Source organism: Balaenoptera physalus (assembly GCF_965194825.1).
Source record: "Balaenoptera physalus genome assembly, chromosome: 17".
Lineage (NCBI taxonomy): Eukaryota > Metazoa > Chordata > Mammalia > Artiodactyla > Balaenopteridae > Balaenoptera > Balaenoptera physalus.
The window spans coordinates 18,352,364-18,373,146 of NC_138895.1; the positions used below are offsets into that span (position 1 = coordinate 18,352,364).

Sequence of the window (20,783 nt, forward strand, 5' to 3'; positions counted from 1 at the left end):
ACTTGAACTTCATCAAAATTGAAAACTTCTTTTCCACTTTTCAAAAGATGCCATTAAGATAATGAAAAAACAAGTCACAGGCAGGGAGATAATATCTGCAACAGAAAGGGCTTGTATCCAGAATGTATAAAGAACTCTGATGATGCAATAATTTAAAAAAATCGCAACCAGAAACTGGGAAAAAGATGTGGAAATTTCACAAAGATACATAATTGGCCAACAAGCACAAGAAAAGAAGTGCATATTATTGGTCATCAGGGGAATACAAATTAAAATATCAGTGAGATACCACTGTACCCTTCACAGAATAAAACTGATCATATCAATGTATGGAACCCTCATACAGCACTGGTAGGAATGTAATATGATACAACACACTGAAAAAGAATCTGATAGTTTCTTGTAAGCTTGTATGTATACTTACCATGTGACCAGGAATTTCACTCTGAGGTATTTTTCCAAGAGAACTGGAAACATGTCTGCACAAAATCTTGTACATGAATGTTCACAAACAGCTTTATTCATAATAGCCCCAAACTGAAAACAACTCAAATGTCCATCAACAGATAAACTGATAAATAATTTGTGGTGTACATCATACAATGGACTAGTACTTAGCAATACAAAGGAACAAACTACTGATATACACAACATGGACAATCTCAAAAACATTACAGCCAGTGAAAGAAGCCAGAAACGAAACTGTTCATGCTGGATGATTCAATTTTTATGAAATTTTAGGCACAACTAATCTTTGTGACAAAAAAGATATCCTGGTTGCCCAGAGCCACAGAGAGGTGAGGAAAACAGGCTACAAAGAGGCACCAGGGAGTATTTTACAGTAATAGAAATATTCCCATCTTGACTGCGGTTGTAGTTACATGGTGGTATACATTTTTCAAAACTCATCAAACTGTATAACTAAAATGGGTGTGCTTTATTGTATGTAAATTATACCTCAGTAAGGTTGATCAAAACATTTCAAAAGCATAGTTATCTGATACAACACTTGGAGATACTAAGTCACTGCTCATACTTCTCATAAATAATCATAATTAATCTCCCAATTAATTTCCAAGTAATTGTAACCTTAGGAGACTAACCCTTTGAATTTATCACATGTGTTCAGATGTGATTGGCTGTCCTTCCACTTCCCCCTTCCCCCTGGCCAGACTCCACATCCCACCCCCAACAATCCCATCCTAATGTCAGCTTCATGAGGGCAGAACCCTTGACTGTCATTTATGCTATATCCTCAGTGCAAAAAATGCACCTGGCCCATGGCAGGTGCTCAATATACTTTGGTTGACATAATGAATGAATGAATCCCTTACATTGTTAGTATTCATCAGGAATCTCTTCCTAGGCCTTTACCCATTTTCCCTGGTCAATCTTTACTACTTTTATGGCTTCAATTACATCTGTACATCAATGACTCCCCAATCTCTGTGTCCTATGCTCTCTTGCTGATCACCAGACCCACTGATGAATGCCTACTGGACAACTGCCTTTGAAAGTCCCACAGGAAACTCAAATTCGCCATGTTTAAAATGGAACTCATTAACCTCCTCTAAGTTTATTCATCACATTCATACTAAAAATAAAACCTTTCCTAAAACATTCGCATTACCTTCCTACTTTACTTCATTCTCAAATTCTTGAAATGAATGGTCAATTCATCCTCAAAGAGTCTCTAATTACTCTTCAACACCATTTAAATGTAGCTTCCAGCCTGACCAGGATAGTGAAAGCATCCTCACAGAAGTTAGCAGCCGAGATCATTTAATTCTCTCAACTGTACCGTGGACGCTTGCACCTCAGCCCCACTCCTCAACGACCATTAGCTTTGCTTAATTCAATCTTTGCTATTTCTCTACTGGATTCATGCAAAGTCACTCTAATTGGTCTTTCTGCTACCAATCTCTTTTTTGTCTAGTTCCTCCTCCACATGCTTACAGAATTATCTTTCTAAAATACAAAACCAATGTCACTACCCTTTAAAAAAGAAGTTGGTGGTCTCTGCCTAACAGCTAAATTCAAATTCTCAGCAACACACGTCTTTTCAGCCTACTTGCCAACCACTTCCACTTTGAACTCTTAAGCATTTTCTAAAACACCGTGCCCTTTTGTCTTTAGTACTCAGCTGCTTCTGCCTGCAATTTCTTTTCTTCTTATTCACCTTAAAAGTCTATGTACTTCTTAAAGCTTATTCAAATGTCCCTCTGCTCTGAATTCTTCTTAATTCCTTCAGTCAGAGCTCTTCATTCCCAGCCATGATTCTGGACATGGCTAATCACACCTCAAGTGATGACACTTATTACGTGGGGCAGGCATTACCTACGTTATTTCCTGCAGAATGCTACAAATATTTAATTTTTTTTTAATTAAATTTTTGTGTAATGTTCAAACACTGATACCTGGAGACCAGGCTCAATTGTAATAGCGGCCACTCTTCTGTATATTGGTTTTATTTTCCTGTCTGTCTGTCTCCAACTTGACCATAACTCTTCCTGTGCCCACTGTCTGGTATGCTACCTGGCACGTGTAGGTATGTATTAAGTATCTGCCCAGAGTGAATAAACAAACGTTCCAGTTCCTGTTGTTCAGCTAAATCAATTCCAGTATTCAATGAGATGATATTCTATAGCCAGATTAACTTCATATCCATCCAATTCTTCACGTACATACTGAAATGACTGAAAACTATTCTTAATGCACTATTTTTCTCTTAATAAGAGTTTCCGAAGCTGTGAACTGTGTATCCTTTTCCAACTGTAGTCCTTGTTTCTCAAATGTTCCACTATAGGACTTGATTCTGAACTTTTCTTATACTTAAAAAAATGACAATACTACAGATAAAAAACATTTTAAAAGTTTTTCAAATATCTCTTATCTCTGACAGTTGTACCTGCTTTTTGATGTGGCCATGTCAAGGCGCCAGAACTTTCCTGAACCTAAAATCTATAAGGGTTTAAAATTAACTAATAATTCTCTATGTGGAAATGAGTAAACTGCATTACTAACAGGATGTTTTACTTCTGTAGTCCCTCAAATGTGTATTTACATCATAAAGTTATATCTTTGAGTAAAAACTAAAGTTCCTTCCAGCTCAAAAGAGAATTCTTAATTGACTCAGGCTCAGTTGTGTACCTAGTGGAGGGCATAAATAAATTTATTAATGAAATCTATGACTAAACCAAAACAATACCCAGAAGACCACGGACTACCACGAACACTAGTCCTACCTTCAGGGATCAGGCTTCAAACACTATACAATAGCTGGATTTAAAATTAAATAAAGATTTGTAAGCAAGAAGCAAAAATGTACCAGGCACTTCTGCTGCGTCACAAAATAATGTATGTAATGCCTCCTTCACTACCTGATACATAACGAGGCAGTCAATAAATGTTAGTTTCGTTTCCCTGTTTACTCATATATCTCCTAATGCCCCTGGTATGTCAGAGTAGTTTTTTTCCGTGTGCAGAAATCTTTTACATGCAGTATTCCACATACTGTTCTCTTTCTCAAGAGTTGTCCTGGGTGAGAAGAGAACAATATAGCTGAAATTTGAGATGCTGTCATTCATGAAAAAAAAATCTCAGCCATAGCTGAATGCTGGAGAGAGGGAAGTAGATAATTTCAACATGACTTAGAATGAACATAGGTATATAGATACCAGCCTGACATGTACTGACATGTACCTGATGGGTACTACAATTAATCTTACGTTACTAAGTAAAAATCACGTCATTGCCAACCTTTTCTAGCAAAAGGAAATGAAATTCACCTTTAGATGAAAAATAATTTCCTTTTCTTCAAATTGATTGAAGAAATAATTGATTATTGGTTTTCAAATAATTCCAAATAGAATTCTCATGCTGACTTGAAATCTCTTCCGATACAAACAGAAAAGGCCACAGATATTTCTACTTGGGGATGGCACATAATGGCAACTATTTTTTTCTGCACCTCAGCGGCTCATTTCACATCCACATCAAAGTCACTGTGTTAGGACAGCTCTTTTGTGTTTGTATATTACTCTTTCTTTGAAATATGTGTCTTACTATGTATGTGCTGGCATATCAAGGCTCAAAATGAGTACCTTTGTCTTTCTGATTACATTCTGCAGTGATTTAGGGTGGAGTTAGTTAGTCCTGAATAGTTTATGCAGTAATAATGGCCTGTTTACTTGAAGTCTGATTGATTCTTATTTGTGTTACTGTTACTCATCACAGTATGTTTTCATATGGATCAGGATTTCTTTCTTCAAATGTAATATTTTTCTCTAAAGAGTTGGAAGTTTCAGCAAAGTAAGGTGACCTATAATTCTACTGGTTTTTATGAAGTACGGTTATGCGATATGCAGTCTGCGTACCCTTGAGGGTTTGGCCAAGTATATCGAGGCCTAAAGAAACCAGACAATAAGTCAGTTTGCATGAACGCAGGCTGCCCATTTGAAGAACAAACCTGAGTTTTAGGGTCCCTACAGGAAAACCAAGCCTTCAGGAGAATTCTTCCAATTTCTCCAAGGTCTTGGAAAAGCAGCAGAGGCTAAATCCAAGAGGGCTTTTTAAGAAGTGACTATAAACCAGAGCAGAATCTCTTGACCCCATGCTAAACCCATATATATTTTGCTCACTGTACTCTGAGTAATTTCTCATCACTTTATACACTGTGTAACAGTGTAGACGAAAATTTGGGCTCAGAAGTGACACGGTGAGTTATGCTTCAAGGACAAATTAGAAACGGGGGAAAAACATATTTCTAAGTGGAAGAGTATATGTATATGCATGATTTCTTTCTCCATATTTTCCTATTAGAAATCTACAAAAGTTTACTTAAACTGGTCTTTAAAAAAAAATGGATCCCTTACTCTTCAAAAAAACAAGCGGCAAATAGCCACTTTGATTATAAATATATGGATTACAAAAAGTGAGGTATAGGGAAAATAAGAAAAAAGAGAAAGGAAAAAGGTTGATTCTCAAATTGGGACACTCCCCATGTCCCCCAGCTCAGTGTAATCTGTACTAGGGTCGTATTGTTAAAATATGCTATGTGTCATACATATCAAAAATAAATATTTAAAAGAAGCTCATAACCATAAAAGAAGTCTGCTATAATCATACTAAACTTCAAAAAAGGAGATATATTATTATAGTTGAAATGTATTATGTTTGAATTGTATTTGAAAAGAAAGTTTTTAATTAAATAGATATTTCTAAGCCTTCTACTGACATTCTCACCTTGCTAAAAATGGCACCAGCATCATAAACTCACAATAATGAAAAGCTCCCCTATAAAACACTCCTTGATTTTTATAAAATAAACGAATTATGGTTTAACTAAGACACCAACTAAGGGCTTCTTTACATTCTTTACGTGAGAAAAACAAATCTAGTTTATCACATTTTACTCTGAAGGTTTTAAAAACAACACTGTTCAGTAGATGATAATCACAAGGAAGGGTACAGACTAAAAGATTAAAATTAAATCCATCTGTCATGGGTAATTTACTAAAATAATTCATTGTAATTTCCAATCTAATCATTTTCTAATGACTCATTTAAACAATGAAACTGCTTATAGTTAATTATACAGAGAGATTTCTAATATAATTGTATGGAAAAGCATATTAAAGATGGAAAAACTTAGAATAATGTAAATTATAACACAACAAAACAGTCTTCTGCTTCAGCTCAAAAGCAGAGCATTTCAAAAATGTCTCCATAACAATTTTCTTTAAAAAGCTGAATGACTTTGAAATATTTTGGCATTGTAATTAAAGGGTATCAAGGTACACACCAAGGAACCCTGAACACTACGGTATAACTACATTTCAAATGAATTTTTATGAAATGCATAGAAGTTATAGAAGCATACTAACTGGGCTGGACAAAGTCTGAGGTTCACAGAACTACTGATATAAAACTTTCTTCTTCTAAAAGACAATAAATCAATAAGAACATTCAGGTTTTAAAAGAAGATAATAAAAATGTACTCAATAAAAATTCAAAAAATAAATATTCATTTATGACAGAGATCCAAAGGCTTGCATCTAAAATGTGATTAAAAACTTTAGGTGAGCCCAAGAAAGGATAAAAGAATTACTGAGAATGTGCAAGTGTTCAGTCATATTCTGACCTATGACGTCAGCTTTATTAATAATAACTTTAATTGTATAATAAATTATTCTGTAGATTTAAGCAAAAGGACGTGAGTTTAATACCTACATTCTGGTGAGCAAATAAGCTTTTTGTAACTTATAAATTTCAATTAATGAAAAAAATTTAAAAGTTAAAACAACGTAGTTTTCAGTACACTAATATATTTTTTTACTTTGTAATACAATATAGCTGTCACATACAATGGCTCTGGTAGGCTTAAATCAAATGTCAGTGGGCACGGAAGGCCAGAGAAGGGTTTATATACAATATTCAATAAGCAATAATATCTATTCAGTGTACAGTAACAAAATTTTAAAAGTACTAACCTAGAAACACAGAAAAAGAATTTATTGTTTTTAAATTCCAGAAATGAAAATAACATAACAGCATGTCATCCATAACAAGCTGGCTCTATAATTTCTAAACTACAGTCCAATTAAAACATTTAAGAAATAGAAACAATCTACATGTTTTTCTACCAGGTAAATATACCTGAGAAAGTTACCTATAAAGAAAGAGGCTTTAAAACTCTTAACCACAAAGACTCTTCTACTGTGACATTATGAGGACGTGCCGGGCACCTGACGGGGAGGGAAGCCATTTCCCACAGTCTGTTCACCACACACTGCAGGCTGCAGCCCGTCAGCAAAACAATATTTCATAGCAACACCAAGCTCATTTGACCAAAGCAGCACAGTAATGTTTTAAAACCATCTGCTTATCTTCATTAGTATGTAAAAATCACCGTACACAAAACATTTGGAAATGTTTAATGTGTCCATAGATAAGAGTGTATTACCTCAGCATAAGCTTTAAAAAAAAAAAAAAAAAAAAAAGGTCTGAGTAGTCAGCCCAAATATAGGAGAAACAGATTCTACATTTTGACTAAAGTAAAGGTATTTTAAAATTATAGTTGTTGTCATTGCTAAGAATTAACAAATAAATACAAATTTAAAAATTTAAGTAGTTCTTCTGGCAGCAAAATTACATCTACCAGAGTAATATCTCCAACCAAAAAATCAGTTCAGAGCTTGAATGCAATTTGTGCTTTGTTTCTATAAAAATGCAAATGCAGTGTTACTTTCAGACATTTCTAAATGACTAGATTTGTAAATAAACAGTGAATTCCTTTTCATCACAGTTTATTTCTAGTTCACCCTACGTAGATTATAGATAGAACTAAAAATTGCTTAGTTTTTTTTCCCAGTACTTTAACTGTGTGAATCAAGGTCCTTTTATTTTAAACAGTGATTTATTGTTATTCTTAAGATAAACAACGAAAACAGTTCTAAAATTTTATGTTTAAATTTCAGATGACAGAGCCAAAAACTGGTAACAGCTTTTTAGATTTCATATTAATAGCCTAAGTAAAAACACTCACGACTACCTGGCAATAGATTTGAAAGAATCAGGTTTCTGCGACGAGAAACAAAAAAACATGCAAAATACCCCCTAAAACACATGATCTTCTCTCTTATATCTAAATTTGTAAAATTTTTATAAATACATTATCATTCTACACAATACAGATCTTCTAGAGCATTTCTAAAGGAAGTTACAGTTTTTGGTCTTCAGGAGTAAGACTAAGATGGAAAGGGGGGTGAAAATAATGAAATCTGAGGGAGCAGCCGCTCTTTCTACACACAAGCACGCTGCTGTTCACCCAGTCAAGTGAGCGATGACAGTTCAGTACAGGATTTTCAAGGCAACTAAGAAGTCAGAACACAGGTATTTCCTCTTCCTAGAGTTAACAATTCTTTAAAAAGTGGATTGTTGGTTTTTTTTCCAAAAGGGAACACTGACTAAATGGGGGGAAAAGGGTTTCCAGCCCCAAATTCACATACACAACAAGCGGACTATAAGCTAGATTTAGACTGCCCGGTGAGACAGACTTGTTGGTACCGTCTAAGGTAGGTGCTACCCTAGATGGTTCAAAACACGATCTAGTAAAACGATACATGTTTTTATGCCTCAGACAACTAGAAAGCATTTATCACTGTTCTAATACCATGTTTAATTAACTCCTAAGATAATAGACTTCTAGGATGTTGTACCTTAGTGGTATACCTGAATCATTACTAGCAATAGAATGCCAAATTCAAAACTGCTACGAAAGTAAAATCATCATTAGAAAAAACCCTACTGTAAAATGAGGGAGGACTTAGGGCTAAATACTAATACCAAATGTATGAAGGCAGAATTTTTGTTTGGGGAGGAGAGTGAGGGAATAGATGCACCCAAGCAGAACACAGAACAGAGAATGAAAAGTGTTTAAAAAAAAACAAAAACAAAAACAGAAGAAGAAGGAGTATGGAGGAGAGCCAGGCAGCAAAAGAATTACTGGAGAGAATGAAAAATCTTTAAAGTGAGGCATGTGCACATGACTCGTTTTTCTGTCCTCTGTGTTCCTAGTAATTTACAATGTAAGTGGCATAGGAGTCACAATAGCAGGCAGGAATGAGCTTTCTGATGGACAGAGATGAAGGATTTGGGGCTAATGAATTGTTTTGTTTTCTTGTTTTTGTTTTTGCTTTTAATTCATACCTGAAAGCCTTGAATCCTTGCTAAATATTCCAGCTGTTTTGAAGGTTGTACTGGAGAACAAGGGGGAGTAGGAGAACTTCCTTTTAAACCTATGGCTTCAGCTGTAGGAGATGTTCCATTCATAAGGAGTTCCCTGGCAATTGTAGCTGAACTACTCGATGTGGGAGATATACTGAAGAAAGAGCTTGAGGGTTGGTTCATATCTTTGGGTGACAAATAGCCTAGAGTAGTGCCAGAGATTACTTTGTGGCGGCTGGCTTCCATCTCTTGATAAACATCAGGAGACAAATGAAGAATTCCTTTTGGAGCTACAAGTAAAATAAAGGAACATTGTTATTACACGTAAAATAAGTGGAACAGAAACATGTTATAGCATTATTAACTCAAGGATTTCACTTGACACAGTGACCGAGCAGTGAGAAACGCTGTTAAGCAAGTGTCTTCCCCACGCTTGCAGGGGCAACGGCAGTCTCCGATTTGGAGGTGAATAATGTATGTTTCAATATTCCTAAAACCACTAGTATAAACAAGCCACAAAAGTGACTTCCGGGGAAAGTGTGCGTGGTAGGGAAGCTGTGGAGGAAGACAGGTAACTGGTGTGTGGAAGTGCAACACGGGATAAGATTAGGAATGTGCAGGGTCTTCACCCTGCAACTTAATCTTTTATGATCTCATAAAAGAGATCCCTAACATGGATTTTGCTGCAAAATCCCTAACATATGCAGCAACTGAGACACAGTGGGTAAAAATGAAGGCTGGGTCAGTCCAAACCATCTGAGGAACAAACTCATACATCCGACGGCCTACTGGTGTTCTCCTATGTCCCACCGTCAACTCTATCTCATGAACACGTCAAAAAGCGACAGAGCATCTCCTCCCGCAAACCGTTTCCTATGTGGCTTATCTCATCATGATACCACCACCCATCTGCTCAGCTGCCCAACCTAGACTCCTGGCAACCATCGTTGAGTCACCCACAAACAAGTAGCTACCGTGTGCAGTCTAGAATTTGCCCCATCATCACCAAGTGCATTAGCTCAAGCCAGGCCACACACAGGTTCTAATATCAAGAGGAGTGAGCCTGGGGCTGTGTCATCAGTTGGCAGGGTTGTAAACATATAAAAGCAGCACTTTCCTTTGACTACCATTTGTCTCAGAGAGGTTTCAAACCACATTTCACACTGCTTGTTCTAATATCTTTGGATCAGATATTAATGACTGTCAAATCATGATATTATCTTTTAAAATTACTGATAAATCACCACCCTTGGAGAACGTGCTCTGAGAGACGCAACTTAATTCCCTTGGTCCTGCCTCTCCCTTTCCCACCATGAACCTCCTGATTCAAGCCCTCAGTGTTTCTGGCCAGGGTTACTTTTTTTTTTTTTTTTTTTAAATAATTATTTATTTATTTATTTATTTTTGGCTGTGTTGGGTCTTCGTTTCTGTGCGAGGGCTTTGTCCAGTTGCGGCAAGCGGGGGCCACTCTTCATCGCGGTGCGCGGGCCTCTCACTATCGCGGCCTCTCTTGTTGCGGAGCACAGGCTCCAGACGCGCAGGCTCAGCAGCCGTGGCTCACGGGCCCAGCTGCTCTGCGGCATGTGGGATCTTCCCAGACCAGGGCTCGAACCTGTGTCCCCTGCATTGGCAGAGAGATTCTCAACCACTGCGCCACCAGGGAAGCCCTGGCCAGGGTTACTTTAACAATCACTGAAAGCTACAGCGCTGCTAGTCTCCCTAGTGTCCATTTCCCAAAATGTGTTCTGTAACACAGTCCCCCAGTATAAGGGTTCCATGATAAATAAATCAGGGAAATAATGAAAATTATATCACCCACAAACATCCCTTTTGGAGGATTAAAAATGCACATTAGCACAGTAAAGAGTGAGAAGTCCAGAAGAACAGAAATCTATTCAACTTGGTTTAACCCAGGATTTCCCAAATTTATTTTATATCCAGGCTTTTCACATAATATTAATAATATCTAACACTGGGAAATGCTAAGACTAGCCCTTCTCTTACTTTAAAGTCTTCACTGGCTCCCCACCACTTACACTATAAAATCTAAACTTCTTAGGATGACATATGAAGCCCTCAGTGCCCTGGCTCCTCCTCACCTCTCCATCCTACTGAAATATTCATGCAGAACCCATGCTCCCATCATGCAAATATATTCACACTTCTTCCAATACTCTGGCCTGTTTGATCCCATCATATCTTTATTTCTATTGTACACACACACACACACACACACACACACACACACACACACACACACTAGTTAAGCTCTGACTACTAGGTTCCAGGCACTGAGCTAACCAATACTGTCCTGACCTCAAGTCACGCTCAGTCTCTCAGGAGAGGAAAATGCAAGGGATAAATAACATAATGTGGTAAGGGCCTCTGTAGAGGTGGGTTAGGGAGCAGTAGGAGTGGGAGAGGAGAAGCACCAGGAGCTCAGGAGAGGCTTCCTGGAGATGGTACGGACAGCGCATCTCAATGCATGAGGAGAACCGGGCCAAGGAGGAAGAGGACTGAAGGCAGATGGCAGCGTGAGCAAATGCAGGGCCGAGCAGAGTAAGCCCAGGGAAGCAAGAAGCGGGAGGTGCGAACTGCAGCAGGGGAAGGAGGAGGCAGCAAGCGGCGGAGCTCCAGGAGACTTCGTCCTGACGGCATTAAACATAAAGGAGTTGCTTTTAAAAATAACTTATAGGGCTTCCCTGGTGGCGCAGTGGTTGAGAATCTGCCTGCCAATGCAGGGGACACGGGTTCGAGCCCTGGTCTGGGAAGATCCCACATGCCGCGGAGCAACTAGGTCCGTGAGCCACAATTACTACTGAGCCTGCGCGTCTGGAGCCTGTGCTCCGCAACAAGAGAGGCCGCGACAGTGAGAGGCCCGCGCACCGCGATGAAGAGTGGCCCCTGCTTGCCGCAACTAGACAAAGCCCTCGCACAGAAACGAAGACCCAACACAGCCAAAATAAATTTTTAAAAATATAATAATTTATATATGGGACTTCCCCGGCGGTCCAGTGCTTAGGGCTCGGCGCTTCCACTGCAGGGGCTTGGGTTCGAACCCTGGTCAGGGAACTAAGATCCCGCATGTCGCACAGCGCAGCCAAAAAAATAAAGAAATAAGTAATTTATATAGCTTAAAATAACATATCAATCCTATTTTATGGATTTACTTTATGCCTTTGTGTTTGTTAGCTTTATATCCAGGAAAAATTTCAACAAAAAAATTTAAATAGAAAACATATGCATTGGAAAAAATACAGATGGATCTCAATAGCCAGAGGAAACTACTTTTACATTTGGCTTTAAAAATATACTTTTAGTCTTGTTTCCTATATACTTTTTTGTTAACTTGAAAAAATAAGTTAAAACATAAAAATACCACATGATCCTTTTGTTGTTTACAAAACAATATACTTTCATTAATAAGTTTAAGGCTTAAATTTTCATTATATGAATTGTTTCCTCAAACAATTCCGCATTGTTGGACATCTAATTTATCTCCTTTTCATGCAATTAAAACAATATAGTGAAACACATTTTTTGCAATTACATCCTTATTCACATGAAGATTGATTTCCTTCACTTAGAAGCAGAATTGCTAGTTCGAAGAATATGCATTTTAGTTTTTCTGACACTTAACAAACTGCTCCAAGTTGGTACAACTCCAACAGCTGTGCCAATTTCACGCTTCCATACTAATATATGCAAGTTTCTCTTGCCTATTTTGGTATCGGACATTATTATTTAAAAATCCTTGCCACTGTTCTCTGTCAGCGTCGGTAAGTGGCAAAGATTTTTTTTAATAATATCTAATACCAAAATAGGAAAAAAAGGTACTTTTAGCCCCACCACCTGACATCTGGGGAGGTGAGAGGAGCTGGAGATTTGAGTTCAGTCATCAGTGGTCAGCAGTTTTATCAGTCATGCCTACATAATGGAACCACCACAAAACCCCTAAATGCGGAGGTTTGGGAACCTTCTGAGTTTTGAACACATCCACATGCCGGGAGGATCGGGCTCCCCAACGCCATGGGGGCAGAAGTTTCTGTGCGCTAGAGCTTTTTAAAAATTATTTATTTATTTATTTATTTATTTATTTATTTATTTATTTATTTATTTATTTTTGGCTGAGCTGGGTCTTCGTTTCTGTGCGAGGGCTTTCTCTAGTTGCGGCAAGTGGGGGCCACTCTTCATTGCGGTGCGCGGGCCTCTCACTATCGCGGCCTCTCTTGTTGTGCAGCACAGGCTCCAGACGCGCAGGCTCAGTAATTGTGGCACAGGGGCTTAGTTGCTCCGCGGCATGTGGGATCTTCCCGGACCAGGGCTCGAACCCGTGTCCCCTGTATTGGCAGGCAGATTCTCAACCACTGCGCCACCAGGGAAGCCCCTAGAGCTTTTTGAACCTCATCCTGTGTACCTCTTCATCTGGCTTTTTGTTTTAAATTCCTTTATAATAAACCAGTGATAGTATCTTCCCAAGTTCTGTGAGCTCTTCTAGCAAATTATCGAATTTGAGAAGGGAGTCGTGGGAACCCCCTGAATTTATAGCCAGTTGGTCAGGAGTACAGGTGGCAACATGGGACTTGTGACTGACAGAAGTGGGGCATCTTGTGTGGCGGAGCCCTTAATCTGCGGGGTCTGTGCTAGTTCCGGGGAGTGTCAGAACTGAACTGTAGGACACCCTGTTAGTGCCTGGAAAATTGGAGAATGGGTTGGTATGGGGGAAAAAATGCCTATACACTTGGTATCAGAAGTGTAGCAAAAACAGTCATAGGTCAACACTGATCAAACTGTACACATAAGTGCAGTTTATTACACTTCAATTTTATCTCAACAAAGTAAAAATATTTGCCAATTTGATTAAGTGCTATGTCATGTTATTAATTTTTTTATTTTTTCACTAGCTGCACAAACACCATATGTAATTCTTACTTAAAAAATAACTTAATGTATGACTCTAAATTCTACACTCAATTTAAGAAATAAGGAAACTAACAGCATTATTTCAGCACTGCTATTATACAGAAGTAATGGGCTTGCCAACAGCAATATTATAAAGCAAAGAAAATGCTCTCCCAACACTCAAGAGAGGCATTACATCACAGTGTAAGAACTCATGCAGAGTACAGGCTCCCTTATTCTACAGTAAAGCCTGAATTGACTTTTCTTCATGAATAAAGAAGATTCCTTTCTGCAGAGCTCAAGTGATGGAACAGCCATTGAAAGAGCGTAAAGGCACATGTGGATTTATGCGGTCAACTACCAAATGATTTTCAACATGAATATTAGTAACAGTGTTTGGATCAGTCACAATTCATTTAGGTTCTTCCTGTTGTAAATTTAAGTCACTTTTCAGTAGGGTAAAGACCGAAAAGCAGATTCAAAGGGTAAGTTCAGATATACATATTTAAGGACTTTCAACTGTCTCCTGAAAAACTATATCCATTTATACTTCTATTAGCAATGGGTGACTAAACCTGTTTTCCTACACGTCTGTCGAAACAGGTTTTAGTTGTTCTAAATAATTACTGCCACTCTACAACATTCATTGTTATATTAATTTACATTTATTTGATTACTGCACAGATAAACTTTCTCTCATGTGACCACCTCAGGCCCAAGCCTTTTTTCCTGTTGGCTTTGACCTCAGTTTTGCTCATGGCCTTGGAAGGTATTCCCTTGCTCAGGCTTGTTATATCTGTTATATTTACCCTCTATCTGAAGATGTCCTGAACCCATTCTCCCATCATCTATCTTCTGTCCCTGATTTTGCCTTTAATACTCCCATCTTAATACTGTCGATCTGAAACCACCGTACGTGGCTACACCGCAGATACAACACTGGCACTATTCTAGCTCTTTACACGCATTATCTCATTTAAACCCCACAACAACCATATGAAATGGATTTTTATTTCTCTATATTATAGATGAAAAAACTGAAGCACAGAGAAGTCACAAAACACAGCCAAGGTCGTATGGATAATGATTAGCAATGCTAGACTTTAACTCCAGGTAGTCTGTCACTAGAGCTTGGATACTTAAACATTACATTAAATGGCCCCCTGAAAGAACAAGAAGAGCACAAAATGCAATGTCCAGCCAGTTCCAAACTCCTAGGTTTAATCCAGGAAGTAAACTCCAAGCCCGAGGTTGACCCAGATTGGTTCCACAGTTGACCAATGTCATCATGGTTGTTCTTAGATGTTCCAGAGATTGCCTCACCAAAATCTCCCTAGATTATACGATGTTCATACAGGATTTTAAAAGCCCCAACTTGCCAGGGACTGCGACATCTTACACATAAGGAATGCCAGGCCATGGTGGCCTTTTTTTACTTGTTTTCCCCATTAGGTTTACGCTTCTCTCAAATAGGTGTGTAAACCCTCCAGCACGCAAAGCCTCCTGCAGCATTTTCCTGGAGCTCCAGTTCTTACTGGAAGAGCTGGAGGGGACATTTTGAATTGAGATCTCTTAAAAGGTCTTATCATATGTATAGATACACAAACTCAGCAGAACCTGGCCTTTTGATGTTCACTAACATCATAACTCTCCCAGAGGCTGAAGAACATAAATGAGTAGTAAGTGGTATCAGGGGTATCAGAACAACAGGGCAAGTCAACGGAGCAAGAAAGATAATGTCACTTCACTGGTACAAGTGGTTAATATTAGTCTATAAAGAGGGATTTCTCTGCAAGTCTGTGGAATGAACACATAGCTATTGCTTAATAAAAAGAACTTGTCACTTTTTATACCAGAGCTGAGAGAAATCTTACTGCTTGTTTCCATAAACTACCTTGAATTCTTGCCACAATACTGTTGGACTAAATGTCCTGTTTATAAATACTCAAATACCCAACAGTACTCAGGTCTACTTCTGTCACAGTGAGTTTTTCATAACAAAAAGTTATAATTCACACAGAGGTAGAATACTTTCGTAAATGAAAGAAAGAGCAGAAACGGTGGTGGGTTCTTCGGACTGAGATTTAACACGTGTGGGTAGACTCTGCTCCTATGTAGACACCATCAAGGAGGACTCACCACATTTTAAGAAGAAAGTCAATTATCTGTATGTGTTTTGAAAGCTGATGTCTCAGAATTTTATTCCTTCTCTGATCAGACATTTTGTTTAGTACTACCTCAGAAGCCAGAGTCCTGCTTCCTGATTGGCATCAATTATCTTAAAACACACCCCAGTTTTTGAGGGTGTGTGCCTGCCAATTTAGAACTGGATATCTCAAAAGTTACTTGGTTGCTACTGGCAAAATAGATTCTTAATGAGTTTTATTTTAATCTTCTCTTGTCCAAAGTTTCAAGTGGCAGCCAGGTACAAATACATTATGTGACTGGTTTTCCTGTTGTAAAAGTAAAGTCCACCTCTCCTAGCATTTACTACTCACTGAATTTCCCTTGTGTGTCCTGATGGTGGCAAATTCTCATCATTCTAATCTGTTTAAAAAAACCTTATCTTTAAAGTTTCAAAAAATTATAATTGAAAAATTCCTAAAACCTGGAAAATAAACTGCTGGTTCAAAACAGGAAATTTGAGAAAAGAATGAGCAAAAACAGCAAGATTTATCAGTTTGATAGTGATTTTAAAAAGGCATTTATATGAAAACTCACAAAATCCAGGTAAGGTCTGTAGTCTAGTTCATTGTATCATACCTGTGTCAATTTCCTCATTTCAATAATGTACTATAATTACGTAAGATGTCACCACTGGGAGAAGCTGAGTGATGGGTACACACAACCTCTCTGTACCATTTTTACAACTTTAAAAAGTTTAAAAAACCCAACTACCTGAAAGCATTGTTATGCTGCTCTGGGCATCTCCCAGTACAGAGGTCCTAGAACAAAGCAGTGCTGAGACCTCAAGGTAGAGAGGACCTTGAGGGCTCCAGCTTTGACCACTGATGTGCCTAATGTGCAGCCCTGGCTCCCCAGGCTCTGGCTGCTTGACCTCTGGTTCCGTGAGAGTAAGGGAGAACCTGATGGGGGTGTGGGCCCCACGGCTGGGATTCTGTTCTTTGCCAGGGAAGCTTGAGGTCATTTATTAGGTGCGAGTACATGCGACCCAAGAAAGAACCTACTGGACCACCATGGCCATCCTCCTGGAGTGGAGGGATAGACAATCCATCCTCTGCATGATCTTTAAGCTGCTAGGCTGTTTGGAACTTAGAAATCCCTCCTTCCCATGGCCCTGCTGTTGAGATGAATGAAACGGGGATATTTTGGTGGGACCCCACTTCTCTCTTCCCACACAGCTCGTTATCTAGCTAGTCTTCCAGTGGAGGGCCTTGGGTCCCCAGCCCTGCCTGATTTTTAAGCAACTATTTAAATGGAGACAAAAATTAATAATGCAAAATTTGAGGGAAACTCTTCTGAAAATTAAACTAAGAAAGGAAATGCTGGATAAAAGCAATACAATGAAAAAGTAAAACAAACAGGTAAATAATTTGTTAGAAGTTCCCTTTTTAAGGTCAGTTTCAGAATCACCTTGGAAGGTGAAGTCTCAACTAGCGAAAAATCTGGTCACATCTTATGGTATAGATGAGACTGAACCTATCTGGATTAAAAGAAACAGCTTCATTTAAAAAAAGAGTCATTATTGAATGAATGGACAAAATGATGTATTTTAATGTACTCAAAAAGCATAACTTAAATCAGTGGTGAAAATTAAACTGGTTCTTGCCCTTGAGTTGGATGAAAGCACTGATTTTGTTAATTCGTGTATTTTATTGGTCTTTTTTTTTTTTTTTTTTGCTACATTTAACATGATGTATGTGAAAAGTTATTATTTTGGTGAACGCTTATGAACAAAACTACCGACAAAGAACTTCTCGGAAGATATGCAGGTCTTGTGGTGAGCACAGTACCAAGAAGGAAAAGTGCTTAGTCCATTCCTGGTCCACAAAGGTGGAAGCCCAGGGCGGAGGCCTGACGGAACAGCGCGATGCAGCAGCCAGCACACGTAAAAGACGCTGTGCCTTGACTGTATCAGCTGTGCAATCTGGGGGGGAGGGAACAAAATGGTAAATGATAAATTTTCTTTAATAAAACAGAAACAACAGTAACAGCAACCAAAGAGTTTTTTTGAATATTCACCTTTTCATTTTTAAGAAACCAATTTGATATGAACTGGGCAATGCCTTTGGAAAGCTTGTTCTATTACACAAATGTACACTAGCTTAGCCAAAGAAAGGGGCCAGTCAGAGTTTTCAAACCCACGGTTGAATTGTTATTTTTTTCTTTAAAAGAGAAAAATAAAAAGTATATAATTACGAAGGACAGGACCCTGAGTATGGTGAATAAACTCACCACTCATCTTAATAGTAAAGAAGGTCTCACTTAGTTGGCTTATGTAGCAGAAATGTGTTCAAGGCTCAACATCTTCCATAAAGATAGAACTGTGAATATTTCTACTGAGCAGGACAAAACTTCTGCGGTGATAATGAAGTGTGAGAGCAGCTTGCGAAGACAATGAGTCGTGTTCAATTATTAAGTTTATTCAAATGGGACAAAAAACATTGCTGGTAAAATAAAGATCATCCTCATTAGTTGTCTTTCTTCACAGGAAAAAATCCATTAGTGACTATTTCCCTAAGACTGTAAAAAAGACTAAAAAACGGATTATGTAAATTGCCACATGACACAAATGACCAACCCGTCAGCAGGAAGAAATACATACTGAAATGCCTAACACAGCAGCCCCAGCAGTATCCTTCTGCTAGCATCCTGAGCCTCTGTTACAGAGAGCTCACAAAACAGTCATAATTATAGCTAAAACTCATGCAGTCCTTACTAGATAGCAGGCTTTGCATACATTAGCTCAGTAATCCTCACAATGACCCTATGAAGCAGGGATTATGATCCCACCCCATGGTCTCAGTGAAGACCACACAGGGAGCCTGGACTTCTACCCCAATCTGGCAGTAACAAGTGGTGTCAGAAGAGGAAGAGTGGAGAGTTAGGACTTTAATCATCACCTAGTGGTAACAAGGTTATCCCCACTGTGGTGTCAGTGAAGACCATGTAGGGACCAGAATTCCTACTCCATCCAGCAATAACAAGGAGTCCCCCACCTTGGGCACCAAAGGAATCAGAGTGTGGAAACTGAACTAGAATTCTAAAAAGTGATCAAGTAACCCACAGGGAGTAAGAAAAAGAAAAGAAAACAAAAGAATAGAATAAGTAAATAGGGACTTCCCTGGTGGTGCAGTGGTTAAGAATCTGCCTTGCCAATGCAAGAGACACAGGTTCGAGCCCTGGTCCGGGAAGATCCCACATGCCGCGGAGCAACTAAGCCCGTGCGCCACAACTACTGAGCCTGCGCTCTAGGGCCCATGAGCCAAAACTACTGAGCCCATGTGCCAAAACTACTGAAGCCCACGTGCCTAGAGCCCATGCTCCACAAAAAGAGAAGCCACTGCAATGAGAAGCCTGCGCACCACACCGAAGCGTAGCCCCTGCCTGCCACAACTAGAGAAAGCCCGCACGCAGCAACGAAGACCCAATGCAGCCAAAAATAAATAAATAAATAATTTTTTTTAAAAACCTACTTTAAAAAAAAAGAATAAGTAAATAAGATGTCAGACTTAAGTCTTAACATATCAATAATTACATTAAATATAAATGATCTAAATATACCAATTAAAAGGAGATTGGCAGAGTAGATTAAAAATATGACCCAACTACATGCTGCCTAAAAGAAATTCACTTCAAATATAATTCTATAGGCAAGCTGAGAGTAAAAGGATGAAGAAAAAAGACATATCTTATAAATATTAATCAAAAGAAAGCAGGACATTCTATTTCCAAATGATGACATGTGGAGATCTATGGACCCACCCCAACAAACAACCAAAACTAGAGAATATTCATTTTAAAATATTTTTAAGTCCCTGGAAATTGAATGTAAGGGCATATAACAAATAAAACATTCTCCCATGTAATAGAGAATTTGGCTGGACTTTGTCCCCACTTCCTGGGAGATAGCCTCTAAATCCTTAGAATTTCATGAGTGACAGGAGTGTCTTTGTTATTCATGGTGCACCCCTTGGACCACGTCAGAGTTTATGCCAACAAGATGACTCAGAATGGGGGATGGTTATGTCAGAAAGACCAACTATGTGATTAGAGGGTTGGAGCTTTGAGTCCCATGGTAGCAGCCCAACCTCTGAGGAGGGGAGGCGGGTTGGAGATTGTTATCAACGCCATGGCCAATGACTCAATCAGTTATGCCTGTGAAATAAATGCCCACAAAAATTGCACAACTCTGGAAACTGAGTGCCTAGCAGGCAATACTCTGTGCATATTACACATCACTGAGTAGGGAGTGACACATTCCTGACTCCATGGGAAAAGGACATCAAAAAAAGTATACCAGAAGCTTTGTGTTTGGGACCCTCCAGATCTTACCCTATGTGTCTCTTTCTTTTAGCTGGTTCTGATTTGAATCATTTTTGCTATAACAATACTGTAATCATAAGTGTAAGACTTTCCTAAGTTCTGTGAGTCATTCTAGTGAATTATCAAATCTAAAGGGTAGTGGGAAGCCTTGAATTTATAGCCAGTTGGTCAGAAGTGAGGGTGGCTTTGGAAATCCTCCCAATAGTGGCTGGTGTCTGAAGTGAAGCAGTCTTGTAGAGGACCATGCCCTCAACCTGTGACACCTAGCCTAGCTCCAGGTTTTGCATCAGAAGTCATCGCACATTTATTCAGGAAAATCTAACAAATCTCAGTAAGAATAAAAGTCTTTGGCACTTGAGCCATGACCCATTCCGTCCACCACAGCAGCTACAAAGATGGGGCTCTTTTTCTCCTCAACCGCCTATAAGTAATATGGTATCTCACCGGAACGGCAGGCCACCAGAATTTCTCACTTCCCCCAGCTCCAAGCTTCAAAAGTTAAATTCCTCATGTATACAGACAAAAAGTCAGGCAATCCCTTCTTCCACCCAGCCACCACTCATACAGTGAAAGCTCCACACAGGCACAGCAGGCTGAGAACACTTGAGAACTGACTGCTCTCTCCTCAGCTTGCTCATAGGATGGAA

The 20,783-nt window shown here is 38.8% G+C and overlaps 1 protein-coding gene across 17 annotated transcripts in view; it reads right to left on the bottom strand.

Moving 5' to 3' along the window:
• The window catches only part of STAU2 (staufen double-stranded RNA binding protein 2), a 302,893-nt gene that overhangs the window by 120,171 nt on the left and 161,939 nt on the right, over positions 1-20,783 (bottom strand). For 16 of the 17 annotated variants that reach the window (XR_014255312.1, XM_082432596.1, XM_082432602.1 and 13 more), the window contains one exon: positions 8,710-9,017. Coding sequence is in view for 16 of the 17 variants with exons in the window: in XM_082432596.1 (XP_082288722.1) it covers positions 8,710-9,017 (308 nt within the window). In the remaining variant the exon portion in view is untranslated. Of the gene's footprint in view, positions 1-502; positions 6,976-8,709; positions 9,018-20,783 lie in introns of those variants that run through there. The other variant, XM_082432600.1, reaches the window with a different exon arrangement.